This window comes from Halictus rubicundus, chromosome 4, assembly GCF_050948215.1.
Source record: "Halictus rubicundus isolate RS-2024b chromosome 4, iyHalRubi1_principal, whole genome shotgun sequence".
Lineage (NCBI taxonomy): Eukaryota > Metazoa > Arthropoda > Insecta > Hymenoptera > Halictidae > Halictus > Halictus rubicundus.
The window spans coordinates 19641688-19660628 of NC_135152.1; the positions used below are offsets into that span (position 1 = coordinate 19641688).

General features: G+C 35.9%; 1 protein-coding gene across 4 annotated transcripts; it reads right to left on the bottom strand.

Annotated features, from left to right (window-relative positions):
- Positions 1 to 1454: 1454 nt before the first annotated feature.
- Ddc (aromatic-L-amino-acid decarboxylase) lies at positions 1455 to 12095 on the bottom strand. Of its 4 annotated transcripts, none has more exons than XM_076787262.1 (11): positions 11946 to 12095; positions 7582 to 7671; positions 7014 to 7134; positions 6519 to 6632; positions 6015 to 6134; positions 5671 to 5800; positions 3267 to 3415; positions 3055 to 3166; positions 2762 to 2970; positions 2088 to 2288; positions 1455 to 1664 (listed from the first exon to the last, which is right to left on the bottom strand). In XM_076787262.1, the coding sequence occupies exons 2-11, from the start codon at positions 7659 to 7661 to the stop codon at positions 1458 to 1460; spliced, it is 1443 nt and encodes a 480-aa protein (XP_076643377.1). In that variant the 5' UTR covers positions 7662 to 7671; positions 11946 to 12095; the 3' UTR covers positions 1455 to 1457. The 4 variants fall into 4 exon arrangements, with proteins under 4 accessions (XP_076643377.1, XP_076643380.1, XP_076643378.1 ...); XM_076787265.1 differs by having other exon boundaries at positions 7582 to 7666; positions 11942 to 12095; XM_076787263.1 differs by lacking the exon at positions 11946 to 12095 and adding an exon at positions 8407 to 8531.
- Positions 12096 to 18941: the final 6846 nt, after the last annotated feature.

An 18941-nucleotide genomic window follows, 5' to 3' on the forward strand; every position in this document is an offset into this window, starting at 1 on the left:
TGTTGGGAAAAGTGGCACAAGGCGACACACGTTCACATGAACTGTATGTTCATCAACTTGAAACGGGATTCGAAGAACGATCTTTGGCTTGTTACGTTCACGTGACCTGTCTAATATATTTCCAAAATTAAACAGACACTTTTTTATCCTTCACAAAGTTTCTGTAATACGCGTACCCTTTAAACACTCGAATAATAATTTTCTAATATGCATCCAATTTGATTGTCATGATTCTTTAAAGAATATTCGCATTATTAACCCTTAGCACTCGAATGGCGACTGTGTGAGGTGCCACTAAAAACTTCTGTAACATTGTTCAAAATATCTTTCACATTATTAAATTTGTTTCTATTTAATAAATTACTAAACATTTCAGTATTGTACGAGTAAATTGCACCATTTTCGTATGTATAACATGAAAAACATGAAAATATATAGAAGGAAAATATTCTAGGTCGGAAGAAATGTTTCGTTTCGGAGTTAAAATAGCTTCGAGTTCAAAGGGTTAAAACGAGTAGCAACTATAACATGAACAATCTACCATTTTTATGTACGGTGACGCAAACAACTATAATATTTATGTTTAACCCTCGGGCGACGAGAGTTGGGTACTATTTGACTCAGAGTTACGGACATCTCAGAAGATTAACCTTAAGAAGATTAATCTTCTCATAGAACTGGATTGAAAAATAGCTAAAGGAGAATTGCTACATAAACTTCACCTTGGCAACCCAGAAATTGGTAACTTTCTTAAATGTAATCCTGTGGATCTTGACGAGAAAATGCCAAAAATCCAAGTTTTAATTACAGAAATCCACGGGTTCAAAAGTTATGCGTGTTTAAAGTTGGGCGATTTTAAGCATTTTTGACAGGTAAGGGCGCTGTCATATTGGTATGTAATCGGACATCATTCAATGAGCGGAGCGGCGAGGAAGTTGGTTAGGTTCGTGCGGGGGAAGGGGCGTCCACGCTTGCACATCTACGTTATCGACATCACTGTGTGCTTGTGCTGCCATCTAGCGGCTTCGCTCGTTAGACGACATGCAACGCTGTGTACATACCAACATGGCGGCGCCCTTACCTGTCAAGAACGCTTCAAAGCACTCAACTTTAAGCATGCATAACTTTTGAACAAGTGAATTCCTCACATTAAACCTTGGATTTTTGGCATTTTCTTGTCAAAATCTACAGGATTGTATTTTTAAAAGTTAAAAATTTCTGAGCTGCCAAAGTGAATTTTAACCGACAACCATATTCTACTTGATAACACTCCTTTTCTAGGCACTTTGTTGGCACTGTTCATTCATTTATAATTTATGAAATACGTCAGACAGGTCCTCGCTCCTCAATCATCCACTCGTTCTTTCGGAATCACTAAAATGCGGAACTATAAGCTAGGATTGATTGCAGGCTACTGGAGCTAAAGATCTGCAACCTCGAGCTATCTGAGCCCGCCATCACTTAGAAACTGATTGCTCTTCGAAGACTTCGTCGGCTCTGCGCTTTATTTCCTGCCAAGAACTTTGAATGTCCTTGCTTTCGCTATATCGCGAGCAAATTGCGAACCGCAGGAAGTACATGTCGTTTATCTTGGATGGCACTAGATGGATGTTTCCTGCTCCGTTGATTTTCTTCAACAAAGTCTCGTTTATGTCGTTCGAACCCTGTAGAGAATTGTATAGATCCGTTAAAATTCAAGAGAACTTTTAAATGCTACACCCCTGAACAAAGATTACTCGATCAAACAACTCAAGTGTCTAATCATTGTAATTATTCATATTATAGTAGAAGTAATTTTATATTCTATTTCAATTAGTATGTTCCCATATAAATGGTGCACCCTGTATAGTTGAAAAGAATTTGACTAAAAACGACATATTAAATCAAATCTCGTGTGAATCATAATTTAGCATTTTAATATTTTAAAAAATTGATCATTCTCTTAACAAAAAATACTTCAGTCACTTCTCAAACGTTGTAAAATTGTTGTGTTAAGGTTAAAATTAGGATTAAATTTTAGGAATGATTGTGTTTAACGTTTAAGAAAATAAAAGTTATGATTTTTCATAATTATTGGCACAATTTACCTTTAATCTGAAGCAAACTAGACCCAGTATTACATCGGCTATAATTTCGAAACGAGAATCCGAAAGGACCAAACCTTCGAATTCATGAGCTTGAGCGACATGATTCCTGATATATTGTTGGAGATTCTCCACGCCATATATCCTCAAAACGAACCACAGTTTCAGCGCCCTAAATCTTCGTCCTAGTGGAATTTGCCAATGCTAAAATAGATTACGAAAAATATAATTAATAACTTTTCTACTTACTCTTCAAACATATGGAATATACAATAATACATTTAAACATCTTCTCTAGCTGCGATTCTACAAGAAATATTTTTGAATCTTGAAATCTCATCAAAATGTTCAAGCTCAAATATCTAGTCATTTGAAGGTCACTCTATTCCATAAGAATGAATCCACAATAATCTACCACAGACAACAGACAAAATTGCGTGTGTATACGTAAAAAATCACGGTGGCCAGGAACGCGAAATCAAAATGTGACATTTATAAAAAATAAAATAATCGTGCAATTATACATTTCTCAGTACAATTACAGCTAAACAAGATCATTTAAGTGGCCTGTTTTAGATGAAACACTCTGTATAAATAATATTACCGTATAAGTAAATATTACATTGCCCTTTTAGCAGAAGTAATTAAGTAACATCGAAAATAGCAAACAAAATTACCCTGTAATCAGGAGCAGATCCTTGCATATCATGTTTCAGGTACAGCGGATCAACGTTGAAGGCGTTGATTACGTAAGTCGGTTCTTTCAACCACATAGTTGAGCAATCAAAGTTGACCAGCATCCACTTGTGTGGATTGAAGTTGAAGGAGTCGGCTAGTTCGATGCCGTTCATTAAGTATCGAAATTCAGGACAAATGAAAGCGGAGCCTGAAGAAGAAAAAATTTAAGTACGAATGTGCAATTAAGGAGAATTCGTACAAAAAAAAATTTAGTGAAACTCGATTACTTCACCAGCATAAGCCGCGTCGACGTGCAACCAGACGTTTTCGCGATTCGCAACGACGCCCATTTCATCGAGACGATCGAATGCGCACGAGCAAGTTGTTCCTAGAGTCGCGACGGCCTGTAAAATCGAAATATTTTCTTCCATCGAACAAATAATGGAAAAAGCAGAAGATTCAACGAATTAAATGAAATACTGTAGGTACAGACTACGAACTTACGTAAAATGGTATCAGACCCTGTTCTTTGTCCTTTCGAATGGCTTCTGCGAGCGTGTCGCCGCGAAGTTTGTATTTTGAGTCTACTTCTAGCAGTCGGAACTTCACTCCTCCAAGAAGTCCGGCTCGTTCTACGGAACTATGAGCTTGACCTGAATATTAAAGAAATCATAAACGAATCTTCCTACAAGAAGGATAATTTTCAAAATTCTTAAATCGCCGAATTTAACATGGTTCTACAAGGTTATACTTGCATGAAACTATAACACTATTCTATAACAGTTTCATGAAATTAATTTGATTTTATAATCAAATTAACGAAGTTTAATAGAGTTGTGTTTAATGAAGTAAAATTTTAAAAAAATAAATGATCACGACTGGCATTATTATTTCTATCCCCTTGCACTTCATTCCAACTCCTTTGACATAATCAATACGTATTTATTCATGTTCTGAATATCCGAGATTTTTATGCGTTATGACGCGATCACATTATTATTATTGGATGATTGCGAAAGTCTGTGCCCCATTTTCAAAGATCTCAAGACTTTATCTCTTCACTTACAGTTCTAACATTTTTTCATTGTTCGGAGGTCCTGTGCGCGCATCGATTCATTATTCTAAATCCCCCAAGGGAAATAGCAGAGCCCCCACAAGTCTCGATAATAGCTCCTTTCAACTTTCAATTCCTGAAGAATAATGGAGGACTGCAATCGCTCTCCGAAGGACGATTAATCCGTTAATGTGAATTTTCTATAAAGAAAAATCTCGGTCGCATGGGACGATAGATTTCTTCTGGCTTTTCATTCTGACGACACGGCGACGTGGAGCGAGTAAAATAACTGGACGCGTCAATAAAATTATTTTCGTCGTTCATGATCTTATGGAAAATTTCTTTTGGATAAACCTGCATTGTTTTATAAGTGGTTCAACCGACAATACCGGAGAATTTTCTTCCAATATTATTTTTTTAATGATAATCTTAGGCAGCGCCACAATGTCCATTATCTCCGTCTTTTTTGATTTTATGGAAAGTCATTTAATTTCCTTTAATCGGCACAGTGCATCTATCGAGTCTATTAAAAAAATTCGAGTCTATTAGAGTCTTCTAAAAAAATAATTTAAATAAATAATGCTTCTAAATTAAATTGAATTATTTACACTATTTTATCTTAACTTTCGCTTATAATAAATTGCTAACTGTTGCATTTTGAGGCCATGTTCATGTCACATAATTTTTCTTAAAATTGCATTCTAAATCAACAAATAAATAATACTGGAATCGTGATATACGACCCCAAAAATCCTTGAAACTGATCATTAAGAGATTTATGAATTTGGTCCGGGTTTTTACAATTCCAGCGGCGCGGCGGGCGAGATGGGAAGCTATTGAGAGAAATCGTGAAACCCTTTCGTGCATCGGTAACTTTCTGCGATTCGACGTGGCCGTTCGAGAGAAATGGTAATAACGGGAGAGCTCGGACTACCGAAGAGAGTGAGTTTGGATGGTGCGAGGGTGGTCGGGTTGGAATAACTCGAGTGGTTATTACGCGTTGCCATGGTGACAAAGTGCTGGCTGATGAAGTGCTGCAACCTCGTACTCGCCCTGTCACTCCACCCCCGGTTCGCGTACCTTTGTCAAATGTTAAAGAGCGCCGGACAACGTCATCGTTAATCTTGTTTATGGGGAATCACGGTTGGGCACGTGCTCGAGTTTCTCGTTGAACTAATCATTTCGTAAAACATTTATTTGCAATTCGATTTATCGTCGAAAATTTAGTAAACCTAGTGATTTCGGGAAGGCCGGACACAGTGAAATACGCGGAAACATAGTTAAAAGTATTCAAAACTATGAAAACATCAAAGATAATTTCGTTTTAGTAATTTACAGTCATAACGCCGGATCTTTACACTAAATCGGCTAAAATAATATTATTAACATCGTTTACACTGAAAAATGTGCGAACTTGACACAAGGTACGGGTAAGCTAAAATATTATAAATATATAGAACTGTAACTTCCGGTTAATTTCCACGTTAATTTGTAACTGTTGGTTGAAAAGCATTGAATAAGGATTGCACCAAGTTATTCAAGCGTGGATACGATTATTGCGGTACGTTATTAACATTTTGTTTATAATATTTTGTTTAGAATTCATTTTGCGCGACTTAAACGAATAATTAAAAATCGCGGAAGTAAAGTACAGTAGACATCTGTATAACTTGGTAAAAAATTGTTTAAGGAGACTGCGTAATATAAGAAGAACTTCGCAATTATCTCAAATAATTATACAGTACAATAACTTGTTGCTTGAAATAATATTTTAAATAAATGTCATTTCAGAAGTGCCCGGATCTAGCAGATACACAGATTTATAGTGTGGTTCTCGAATATAATTTTACTTACAGGAACCATAAGCGACTAGTTTTCCCACAATTTCATTGTCAGTCCAATCGGGATGGTGTTCCTTGATCTGCCTGATTTTCTTAGCCTTGGCACCGAGAAGTGCAACTAGAGTGGCTTCGCTCGCGGTTCCCTTTGAAAAAAATTGATTCGCAAATAAAATTTGCGCGTTGCAGTACTTTGCCAAGTTTATCGTTCGTTCTTTTAAGTTACAGTTTAAAAGCGAGTTCTAAAACTTTCTGCTATTACTTTTACCACGCAGCATATCAAAAATGAGAATCGATTTCCTCAGTTTTTTCCGCAGTGTAGAAATTATCGATTTTCATGGATGTTTAAAAAAGTAATACCTGAATAACACCGCCTCCTTGGCCGCCACTGCAAGCCAAAAATTCTTTAGGCAGATCTAACATTTTTCCCAACCAGTCCAACATAATTACTTCTAGTTCAGTGCACGCAGGGCTCGCTATCTGTTAGGGAAAATGAAGTGACCGCATAAATGACACATAAATAAATTAGAGGGTCATAACACTAACCACACCGAGCATCAAATGTAACTTGTACTCGTTGTTTTATAAAAATTACAAGACCAAAATTTTATTTAGATATCTTGCAATTTTTACGACAATGAAGAAATTTACTTAGGTCCTAAATTAGTGTTAATAAAATCTCTTTGCAATTGAAGTTGAAGATATAATTTCATACAAAACACGTGTAGCTATAAAATTTCTCTCGTGGAATGATTAGGTGATACCCGGAAAAAGTAATTGAACGTAGGACATGTGGAGTGCCATTTAATAGTTAACGTCTTAAAATAGAAATGTACTTCGTTAATTCGTGTTACTGATTCTTACCCACGTGAATCCAATACAAGCAATAGCGCCGCTCAGCATGTCAGCAACAATTGCTGGATACGATTGAGCTGTGGGAAAGTATGCGTGAAATTTCGGACTGTGCCAATGAGTGACCTAAAATGAAATAGTGTTATTTTAACATACATCCACGTTCCTTTTCTTTGTCATCGCGACATTGGAAACATTCATTCTACGATAACCAGACTGGGGATTTTTATATAAAATAAAAAGTTTTCTGCATCAATTATACTACTAAATTCCTGTTGTCTTCATATTCTCTTATGTTTCACGTACTGTCGTAAATACAAAAAATCCGCAGTCTAATAAATAACTGATCGTAATTCGCTTAATTTATCGTGTTCCAAAGTTAAATGATAAAATGCTATAAAAAAAATTATCATTTTTGTGTCAAACAAGTTTGCTGTTAGATCATATCGTACATACTGGAGCATTATGTATTTGTGAGAGAGCTTTAAATAGGGTACGCATACTTACACCTGGCATTATTATTCTTTCGATGTCCGCCATAATATCTTTCCAACTTTCGGGTGTTTGCGGAGCCTCCGATGGCAAGAGAGGCTTCATGTATCCAGGTTGTACTGTTGGCAACACTCTCCTATGGGTTACACTTCGTAATTAACCTTTGTGCTGATACACGGACGAAATTTTTAATTTTTTTTCTTTTTTGTAACTATTTTTATATGTAATTTTCATTCACACGTGTCAAATGAAATACTTTTTGGAACCGCTGTAAATTGTATATGAAAAAAACTAATTTCTTTTCTTTTGTTCTGCTACCGTGCTTGAACTTGAATTTTCAATACGTCTTGTACAAAATTGCGAATATGTTGATAAACTTTCTATATTTTTGTAACTGTAATGCTAGAATGTTGTCAAGTTTTTAATTCTAAGAAGAGTTAAACAGCATCGTTATAGTAAACTAAAGAAGTGTATACAGTCAACATTATTCGGCACTTTAATACAGACATATGTATACATATATAAGAAAACGTGAAGGTCGATGAAACAGGATGCACAAAGACGAAAGGAACAAAAAATTTACCTGTCCCTGATATTCTCCAGATAGTTAGTGATGTATTCCACCATTTCCTTGGCAAAATCCTTGAAACTCTCTGGATCCATTTTGCCTTCCCTACACATGTTCGAGCATTCTATTAATTAACATTCAACACCCTTGCACGCTTATGCAATAAGATTATAATCGACTAACAGTTTATGTAAGTATGCGTTTTGAATGAAAATGTAGTCGCTTATCTTCAATGTAGGAAATAATTGCGTAATCGTCGGTAGATAACATTCGTATCGTGACAGTAGAAAACTAATAAAAATACGAAATAAATCGTTTGTCAATAGTAACAATTGCAAAAAAGTATTAATTCCGTTTGATATTAAAAGATCTATTCGTCCCAAACATTCTTGGTTTCCTTCCTCATCGCCTCAGTGTAACTACACTGAATAGATCTCGGAATGACTATGAAATCCATTCATCCACTTAAACACGATCATAACTTGACGCCTGTTTGAACTTACGCGGGAATCACATTCGACGATTGTTAATTACTTTATGTTTTCATAGATGTTCATATTATTAATATTTGTAAAAATGTTATACCGATGAAGATTCTTTACGCAGCACTCGAATAAGTGATGGAAATTTTTTAAAAAATACTACGTCAACTTAAAAAAAGCAGAGTCTAGTTAAACGGACATTAAAAAGTATATAAAACGATAATATTATAATAAAACAATTTAATTAATATAGAGGTTGTCAAAAATAACGTTTGCGCATAACTGAATCCTTAAAATCCGTAAAATCGTTAGTCTAATAATAAATTGTACGGAATAAAGTTAGTGAATGGTAACTCACGCAAAGAAACAAACAAAATAGCCAGGAATTTTTGAAATCGACGCGTATGTCTTCTATCCTCGAGCGCCGTCGCGTTCGAATCTCATTGGCAACGTTCTACATGTATCTGTGCTGCAATAATTGGCGAGACTATTTAGTTCTCTCGATGTGGGTCTTGAGAATCGTGGTAGGAGACGACGACATGTGTCTCTTTGTTGGACCGGCGAAAAGAGAGGGAAGGAACTAATCTGTACGCAATGATCTGCACTGTAGATTCTACGGTTTCTATCGCGAATGGAGATAAGTCGACTCTTGTGAAGGAATAATGACCATGACTCATTTTTGTGAAGCTGGTTTCGTACCACTCCTTTCCCCTTGGCGATTTGTCACAGGCAAGGCTGTCTGCTGACAAGCGCGCAGAATTCGATCACATTAACTGGTCGCATGGTTTAGATTTCTGTTAAACCACATTCCGAAGAATCTCTTCGACTTGTTACGGTCCATAAAAATGAACGCGTATAAATACGTCACTGACAAAGGAAGGTATTGCGGATCATTGCGAAAGTGAAAAAAAAAAAACAAAGTTGACCTTGATATGACTTCTACGCCTCCACATAGAAAAAAGATATCTAACATTTTTTGAAACATTTTTTAGTATCGTGAAAAGTTTCGGAAATATTCTCGATTTCCAGAAATAAATTGGAACGCCCCGTATGTAACGTGAAGACAAACTTATAGCATATTAAAATTATCCCAATCTATATACTACGCAAAGAGGAAAAAACGGCAAAGGATTTATCCTCGAACGTCAATGAAAGCGTGAAAACTGTCGGGATTCCCTCGAGTACGGGGCTCTGACGTCAACAGGTTCTCGGAGGCCGGAGTACGACAGAATCACCTGGTTGGATGCATTAACCATCTCAGTTCAATGATCTCTGAACGCAGTCGTGAATGGATGCTACTTTCACAGATGTATAATTTATTTGTTGTTTTAACGAATGACGTCTTCGGGGAAATATCAAATTGCGTCAATGGAAAGAAGTTATTCTCGTTTCTTGCAGACTGCTAGAAACTCTAAAATGACACGTTGTAATCGAGAATTACTCAACTCCTCCACCATCCAATTTCCAATTATTCTTAATTTACTTGGCCTCTATCACCTATGTTTTTTTAGACAGAATGCTACATTTTGGTACCTGTTTTCTGATAGCGGCTATATTGACGAATCCAATGAAGTGCAACATTAACGTCTTTGAAAGTCAACAAAGGTCATTTATGATGAAAAAGGCGAAACAAACTTACATTTACAGAAGGTGTAATATAGAGGGTGTATCGAGTTTTGGTGTAACTTAATAACAGATTAAATCACAGAATTAAAAAAAAAAGTAACGTAAGAAAATAATAACATAAATCGGCCTGCTTAACAAAGTATGCACCTGCAATTCACATTTTCTTGCCAATTAGTTCGGTAAACGACAATTACTTTGTTTATTAATCCGAGCTTGAGTAAAACCCCATTTTAATATTACGTGTATTAATCAATCAAGAAAATGGAAGGATACTTTTTCTCTTAGGAGCATGTGTGTGCTTTTCGATAAAGGAAACTATATCGTTAATCGCGGCACCCACACTGATATACATAATTCGATGCAGGTTTCAGTAATACGACTGCTTACCACGCAACACTATTTATCTCGGGATATTAACGTTGGCAAATTATAAATTTTTCCATACTAACGTCGTCCGTCGTATCTCGATAGAATTTACCACATCGCTAAGTAAATTCCATGGTTATCTTCGAACATATTTTTACTTTACGTATTTACTTACGAAAAGTTGCGTCTTGTAACGATTAGCTGTGATGTAACATCAGTTGTGCACTACCGTACAAAAAGTCTAATAAAAACTATTCGAATGGATTCCTGGGTTCTTGCATAGTATTCGGTTAAACAACGCGTATAATTGATTACAAACGGTAAAGTAATAAGCGTACAACAATAAACGATTTGACATTTCTCACTTTTTTCTTACGGAGACTGTGATTGCTAGATTGGAAATGTTTATACAGGTTTACATTATTATACGATAATTTACAGGCATTGAAATTTTCTTCGGAATTTTAATAGAAAGGAAATTTTAGGAAATTTCATCCTCTATAGGTCTATAAAATCCGTGCATTACTGGTAAGTAGTATAACAAGTTATATGTATAAGTATGGCTGCAGCTTGCAACAGTTAAAAGCAAATGCAACAGGTTATACATTGGCGACTGTACTGAATTCTACTGTTTTTTAAATAGTTGTAAATGGTACGATTAAGGTGTAGGAATGTTAAGTAACGTGCTTTTGAATTAATTACTGCGTGGAATGTAATAAACAGTGTCGCAAGTTTGCGTTGTTTAGAATTTCTTTCCACATTATTAACGGACACGATAATTCGTAACCATATCTGTTGCAGAAATTATTTATCACCAACGTTTTGTAAACATTGAAAAAGTTTCATAATAGTATTATCACAATATGTAATAACAGAATAATAATTGAAGAATATACACTTAAAAATCTTCATCACCTTTTTGTAGAAACTTAACGAAAGAAAACTTATAAATAAAAACTGATAAACTGGTTTTCAAGCTCGATTTACTTATCACTTTTACGACTTTATTTTCAGAATTCTTTTTCTAATTACGATATTTCATAAGCTACGATGGATCCCATTTATACAATATTAGCCACAAATGTAAAAAAGATATTTAATCGATTATTTTATAAAAATACTTATTGTGAAGAACATAAAAGAAACAATATTAAAACCTAACATATTTGTTATTGACAAATCTAACATAAAAATTGGAAAGCTCATTGCCAAGATGTAAACCAATAAACGTACCTGGGTTTTTCTTTTACATAAAAATAATACAAACGTACCCATTACTTTTATCGTTCCATATTCAAAGATCAATAAACATATTTGTATTATAATAGTTCCTATTATTTGAGCTACACATATACAACATTTAATATTTGATCACCGGCAAACTCAACAAACATGAAAATTAAATACGATCAAAGTATGTAATTTATATAATAAAACAAAAATTTGCCAAATAGTTTTGAAGTTCAATCTTTGATCCATTCGGTTCAATGAAATTCTATGAAACTTAAAATCTGCTTCTTCTTCCATATTTATATCCTGCTTTTAATCCCTCAAATACAACGAATTAACAAAATACTCCTAATTTTTATGCTTTCTCTTTTCGAAAGAGAAAATTCGTTCGATTGCAAATATAAGTTATGTTTTAACTTTAACAATTTAAAATTAATTGCTGAAATCCAAAACGCATTTTGCATTTCACCAATGCCGAGCGCATCGAAATAAAAAGCCATCGAATTTGCAACGCGCATCGAATTTAAGACATGTAGAAATAGTTAACGCGTCCATTTCGAACGCGTAGGGATTAGAACGCGCCGAATTTCAATCGATAAACACAGCTTTTGCTTGTGCAAGTTAACAAAGTTCCATTCGAGCTTTGTTGAAGACGTAAGAGACGTACCTACCTACCGGGAGTTCGATGGTCAGGTTGGTGTGCAACGATGTGACTGCTTGACAGTTGGTATCCACGTGGATCCGCGTCTGGCGGGATACGATGCGTCAAGGGAAATCCGCGATCGTGCTCGAACGGTCCGCGGTCCGCGAGTGTCAGCGTAATTTGCCGACCTCTGTCTACGTCGCGGTGCTTTATGTACCTCCCCACTCTCGAACCTGATGCTCGGCACTCGTCGGCTCCTCCGAGCGGACCCTTTCGACCAATCGTGATCACGACTTGCGCAGGTAGATCCGTTCCCTTCGTCCATGAATCGTCGCTTCGATTTATCTCGACAACTGTGTGTCGGAAATCGATAAGCCGGCTACGAGTTTCATTGAACTTTTCAATCAAAATTGGGATTTTCTACCAGAGATCATGGTGTATTATTTCACGTGTGCTATTAGGTCGCTCGGAAAGTAATGTCCATTTGTTATCACTGAACCTTATCGCAAAATAATTGCATATCGTGACAGCTGACATATTAGACGTTATTTCGTGCCTTCCCAGATAGGGAAATTAATTTTAATGTATACTTTGAATGTTATAATATATAGTAACAGTAACAATAAAATATTTCTTTATTCAGCCTTACAGCCAAGAATTGGAATTCTTCTTTAAGTTTGGTTAAATTTAAATTTATTTTATTTTATAATTGACATTTATGAACGTCTCTAAGACGTTCAAAGGACGTCTAGAAGACGTCTTTAAGACGTACAGTTTTGTAACAAAGACGTTCTCAGTTATAGGGTTTTATACCCTTTCAAGCCCTTTTTATCATCATACGTAATATAAAATATTACGCAAAATATGTAAGACTTACTAAAAAATTGTGTTATCTATTGTATTTATTTCTTTTAAATAACAGTATTTAATCTATATGTATACGTTCACTTTTTATGGCTGTGATGCAATGGCTTCATATATTCACTAAATACGACCATTTACTTATCTGGTACATCACATGTTAAAGTTAATTATATGTATAAAATCGTTATTAGATTCTTGATAGTGAATTTCTTTATACTCCGATCTCTGTAAAGTTAGTGTTTCAGTTAACTATATTACTGGTAAATTGAGTCTCGAGGATTAAACTTCCTTCGTAGTTTGATAGCTATGGAATTAAGTGTCTTCTGTCGAGTTCCATTGCTTTGAATTCTCAGGCAAATTCAATAGTGAAGTTCTCGAAGTTTGATTGGTAACTCTTAATATGTTTAATAACATTTCGAACATTATTGCTTCTCGAAAAGCGTAATTAAATTTTGTTGAAAATGTTCTAATTTCATTTCTTACAAGCTACAAAAAAATTCAGGATTATTAACGTTGTTGTAGTATTTTAAATGAGGTCTGAGTATCGTTTCTAAACGTAAATGTTAAAATCATGTCAAAACACCTTTAATATTAACAATTTCTTAACTTACACTTAATATTTCAACTTTGATTCGTTATTTTTAATTGGGGTTTTCACACTTTTTGCAGGTAAAAAGACAAACTATTTCAGTTTCCTACATCCTTATTTCTTGAAGTCGTCGCAGTGGTAGAGATTGGTTTGATTACGGTTCATACACGTTTATCTAAAGTTGTATCGAACTTAAGAAAATCACGATCGATTCTTTTTTAATATACAGTGGCGGACGAAAAAGAGTTCTAATTATTTTAACCATGAAGATAATCGTACGGCTGGAGATTATTAAACACACTACAAACTGTAATAGACAGCAACGGAGGCCCTACAAAGTAATAAAACTAATAAAATTTAAAGACACCCAGTGTCTTTACTTGTTTTATTGTTTTAAATGAACTATCAATTTTCCATCCCCTTTTGTAGTTTTCTCGTTTCCATTATTAATAAAAATAAAAAACGAAAAAATAAAAATATTTACAAAAACATTCAGTGCTGCTTTAAAATAAAATTTCAGTCTGTGAAAGACTGCAACTTTAAAGTGTAAACTTTATTTTGTCCGCCAGTGTAATAGGACTACAATATCTATTCGACTGAGTTAATAAAGCACAACGTTTGTGTTGTTTTCGACAATATTAATTATAGTTTAACGAAATTCGAAGCTGAAGCGCTTTATAGGGAATATAACTGTAATTATCGGTGTCATTTCACAGAAAATCAATTCAACGTAAATGAAGCTCGGAGCTCGCCGGGCGTGAACGTTATTTAATAGGGTTTAACAGCGGAACGTCGTTTCGAGAATCAAAGGCGGGAGCAGCCCCGTGAATTGTAATTCAATTTCAAGTTCGAAATCAAGGTGCCATTCAGACGGCGGAATCGAATTAACACTTTCAAAGTCGTCAGTTGTTCCGTCAATCGTTCACCGTTCCTTGAAAAATCTGTCACGACAACGCTTCGACATTGTCTGATCTCTGCAAACTTTATTTATTCGAACGGCTATTCGCGACTTTCACTGTAACGCGATTGCAACGTCGCGAACGTAATTGCACAAACAGTCAATGAACGAACGACCAAGGTCACTTTAAACGGAACGGAATTCGTGTGCTTTTAAAAGGCGGTATATTTCTGTTTTCTGTGTGTGTGAAAATTTTATATCTTTATATTTGTACTATTCTATTTTATGTTTTTTGGAAATCTTTACAATGTTTAATATTTTATTTTATATTTTGTAAGATATATTTTGAAGAGTTAAGAAAATATCTCAAACTATTGTTAGTAATTTTAATATACATCATTTCAATTGGTACATATTTTAAATCAAACTCGGCAAATTTTATATCTTGAATATTTGTCCTCCCACATGGAGTCCTCTTCCCACTCCTGAGACCCTTCACCATGCTCCTATGGAGTGAGGGAGGCTGGGAACGTATATAGGAGGTTGCCTCCAGAAGAGATAAAAGCACTGTAGATGACCCCCTTGATTAGTCGAGGATGTAACAAAATAAACGCGAAACAAACCACTACGCCAACAAACAGCACCCACACGTGTCGTCGAGTCATCGAGAATGAAAGGAAAAGAAATTCAAGAATCTCAATTGTCCATCAAGTAAGATGAGGAATGGCATTGGTCGATATTACACGGGAAACGTCGACGTTCAACAAGTTGTCCCAGTAAGAGGAAACCTGTAGATTCCGAGTATTTGGCTGAATTCTAAGTTGCGAGCGGACTGTTTGTGCGAGACGGATTAACTATAATACTATTCAGCCGTTTTTTAACGTTGCGTCGGCTCGTTAATGAAGCATGGTAGGCGGTTCCGAGCTGGTTAATGCGCGAGCCGCGCGAACAACTCGAAGCGGAATCAGGTCTCGTTCACTTCTATACTTTCCGTGTGTATTCCCCTCTTCTGCATCACGGAAAAATCTCCTACCAGGAATCTCGTGCGGACCAATACGCTGACTCATTGGAAGAGGGAAAACGGAAAGACCAAGATAAAAGTGACACATATAGACTGTTCCCGCACCGTTTGAACATCTATACCAGGTTTTACTGGAAAGGACCCAGGTGTTTGGTCAAGGAGCAAAAACAACAATGGCAAATATTCACGAAAAATGGGCCACCTTCGATTTCGAAGATTCCTTAAGGGGCTGCACTTTAGTTTTCAGTTTTGAACATTCTTCAAAAGAACTATCAAACTTTTCGAATTAGGTTCTCGCACACACACATTTATGGATGTTTGAAATATATCGAGTAAATGAAGTTCAAGGTCAACTCAAAATCATAGTACAGTAGATCATTGAATTTATCTCGAAATCGCTTACAAAACTATGTAGTCGGATACATGGTGTCATTTAAACAAATCAAAGGTGACCTTGACTTTTCATTGAAATGAAACTTCTTTCAAATTCCTAATGGTGCGATTTGTAGATCATTGAACACTGATTATCCTTTGTTCGAAACATTTTTCTTGTCAGACTGTTGCAACAGTTTTGTCATAAAAGAACAAGATTATTTACGTTCTTAGCATTAATTAATTTCGTTTCTTGCATTCTGGTAATTTACTAATTGCAATGCTCAACGAATGTTTCTACAGCACTTAAAGCGCATCTAGTACCAACACGATACGGATTTACTTTCACGCGGAGACCTTGCGTTAAGACTCGCCCAGGTAGGTATATCATTAACAAGCTTCATCGAGGTAACTACTTATTAATAATACATCGCTTCACCGATATGTTTATATTGTGGTAAATAATTGCAAATGAAAAATAGATAACTATTCTATGTATTAAAATTAATAACACTTCGATACAGGGTGATCCAGCTAAGTGTGCCACCTAAATTACTTGAAAAGAGTGACAGAGTATGTCTAAAGAGTGTCCCAGGATGGTATAAACGTGGAGGAGGTGATTCTACATGAGAAAAAAATAGAACATATTTTTTTTTTTATTTGACTCCTCCTTTCCGAGAGATTTGAGTTTGAAAATTCAGCGAACACACGTGCTATTGAACAGGAATGTCTGACGAGTCTGTTCATGACGTGCTAATTCTACTTCCTAAGAACGCTAGGCACGCGAACTTGACGGATTTGTAAAGTAAAGTTTCTCGAAAACGGCGCGTCAAATGAAAAAAATGTATTCGATATTTTCGACTTATTTTCTCATGTGAAATCACCCCCTCCGCGTTTATACCATTTTGGGACACCCTGTAGACATATGGAATAAAATAGTTTACGATACTTTAAAGTAGTTTTTAAGTCGTATCAGTAGTAAAGACTGAAAAATATGAATGAGTGAAATATAAACCCGAAGAAGATAGCAGGGCTGAAGAACAAAATCACAGAATATCATTTTAAAATCTTATAATAAGCAATGATGATTGTACAATGAAGATTAAAATTTAGTTGAATCGTTACCTTGACGACGTAATTCGTTTGAAGAATAAAAGACACTAAACCCGAGTGATCCGACAAGAGGTAGAATAAATGCATAGAAGAAACGGCAGCCCTATAAAAGAACGAGGTCTCCAAGGTGGTTAAAACAGAAAGGAGGATAAAGTGGCCGAGTTCTCGGCGAGGGAGGACAGCACGGATTTCTTCTTTTCTCGTTTTTTCCCCTCAACTTTAACTCCGTTCAGCTTCTCACGCTGCACTATCGTTACCCTCTTCAATACGCCTCCCTTATTCAGACGTCGAAAAGCCAAGAAACGAATGTACATCTTTCCTCGATACACTGTGCCGTCGTCATGGTTACCATTGCCTTGGATAATCTTCTGCCTCTTAGGACATGTCTCCCGTTATATCATGCCATTTTATTTCTCATTTCGGTGAAAGCGTTCCTCCATCCCGAATCAACCTCCGTCGGAGCTTCTTGATCGATGTGCGCCGTTACTATATTTTTAACAAATTCAGATGATTGCAATGAAATATTAGTGTGTCCTAACACATATTATCGTGCTTCAGTCACATTGCTTCCTGGTTACTTTTCTAGTACCGACGATTGATATTCGGTATTAATTGACAAGTGATCATGATCGATAAGATGGTGCCACGTGCAACTAGCGAAAAATAATTCATAGAAAAAGGGGAATAATGTACTAATTACTGGTATTTATTTTTCATCCCTTTTTATATGCGTAGATGTACAGAAATCGATTTAGTGTAAAATTCACTTAATCTTCATTTGTGTTCTCGATTTTTTGAACATAGGTTTTCCTCTATAGTGAAAATGTCATTAACAGACAGAAGGATTTGAGTGTAGTAGGGCAATTTCCTGGTGTCCTACGGTCCAGCGTCCCCTTTGACTAAAGTTGTTCAACTGTTCTATCCTGCAAGAATCCGTAGCCTTCGAATAGTTGGAGCCTGCACCCTTCCGGATGCTTTGATCATTCTCATGTTATTAACATCTCTTGTCCAAATTGTTACATTACGTTATTTCTCAGAGTTATTGGAAGGGATTAAATGATACACAAATAATTTTACAATAAAATTGAAAATTCACAGAATAACTGGCCATCCAAATGTATCGTGTAATGAAAAATGATTCTGGTATCGTTTCTTGATTTTTCGTAAAGTATCCAGATTATAGTGTTTTCTACAGACAAAATCATGTTAATGCGATTAACGGCCAAAAATAGGGGAAACTTGACGTGAAAGAAGCAGCAAATTATTCCCAGCCATTCGTTTCTTCTCTGGCAAGCACAAAAGCTATCGGCAAATGTAATGCATTATGTATGAGTACGTGATATTGAAGTAAAATGGCTCCGTTTCAGAAAATGAAGCCCCCGTAAGCACTGCCATGACAGAAGGCAATACTCGGCAATCTTCGTTCTATGCTTTTCCCGATTTTCAAAAGAACTTCCAAAAGACTTTTTAAAAAATAGGGTGAGTTGCAATGTGTACTTGCAATGCTTTTATATCATGTATGCATTTCTTGTTATATTTTGTACTGTAAAAAACATTGATTGATTTTAATGTAATATTATACTTTGCTAGGTACTTTTACGAGCGTATATTTTTTATTTTAAATTTCACAGCATGATTAATATCATGAAAGCAGCAAGACTCGGAAGGAAGGATTTATGCAATGAGAAACTGACCATAGAATGAAAGAAAATTCGAGCACAAGGAAATTCCATTAGTATGAAGAGTAAACTGTATACTCTGAACTACTCTGAAGTGCACACTTCTGTATCCACGTGAGGAGGAATTAAATGAATCAGTACAGCACAGCGTGGCGGATTGAATGATTTTCAATGCACCATTGTGCCACCGTTTACTTATAAGTTTTATTGTTAGTTACAGACGTCAAAAGTCGTTTTAACACAGACGTGGTATAGGAGTAGACCAAACACCCAATGTATTTTTTTGTCTCATATCCGCGGGGCTCTAGAGCCCCTTACCATTTCTGTGTCACATTCTACTGTATCGGTCGGAACTAATATTGTGGAACTAATATCACAGACGAGATGTAGCAGTACCACTGACGCGCTCTCTCCCTTAGCTACAGCCGACGCCATCTTACCTACCGTCGCCGCGCTCTTACCCACAGCCGCAGTGCTCTCTGCATTACCAAC

What these genes read in the sequence shown, in the direction of transcription:
- Ddc (XM_076787262.1), bottom strand. Translation starts at nt 7,661, where the DNA reads ATGGATCCAGAGAGTTTCAAGGATTTTGCCAAGGAAATGGTGGAATAC. An exon ending in CTGGAGAATATCAGGGACAG is followed by an intron (nt 7,135 to 7,581) that starts GTAAATTTTTTG and finishes TGTAACCCATAG; the next exon opens with GAGAGTGTTGCCAACAGTAC. An exon ending in ACTAGTCGCTTATGGTTCCT is followed by an intron (nt 3,416 to 5,670) that starts GTAAGTAAAATT and finishes TTTAATATTCAG; the next exon opens with GTCAAGCTCATAGTTCCGTA.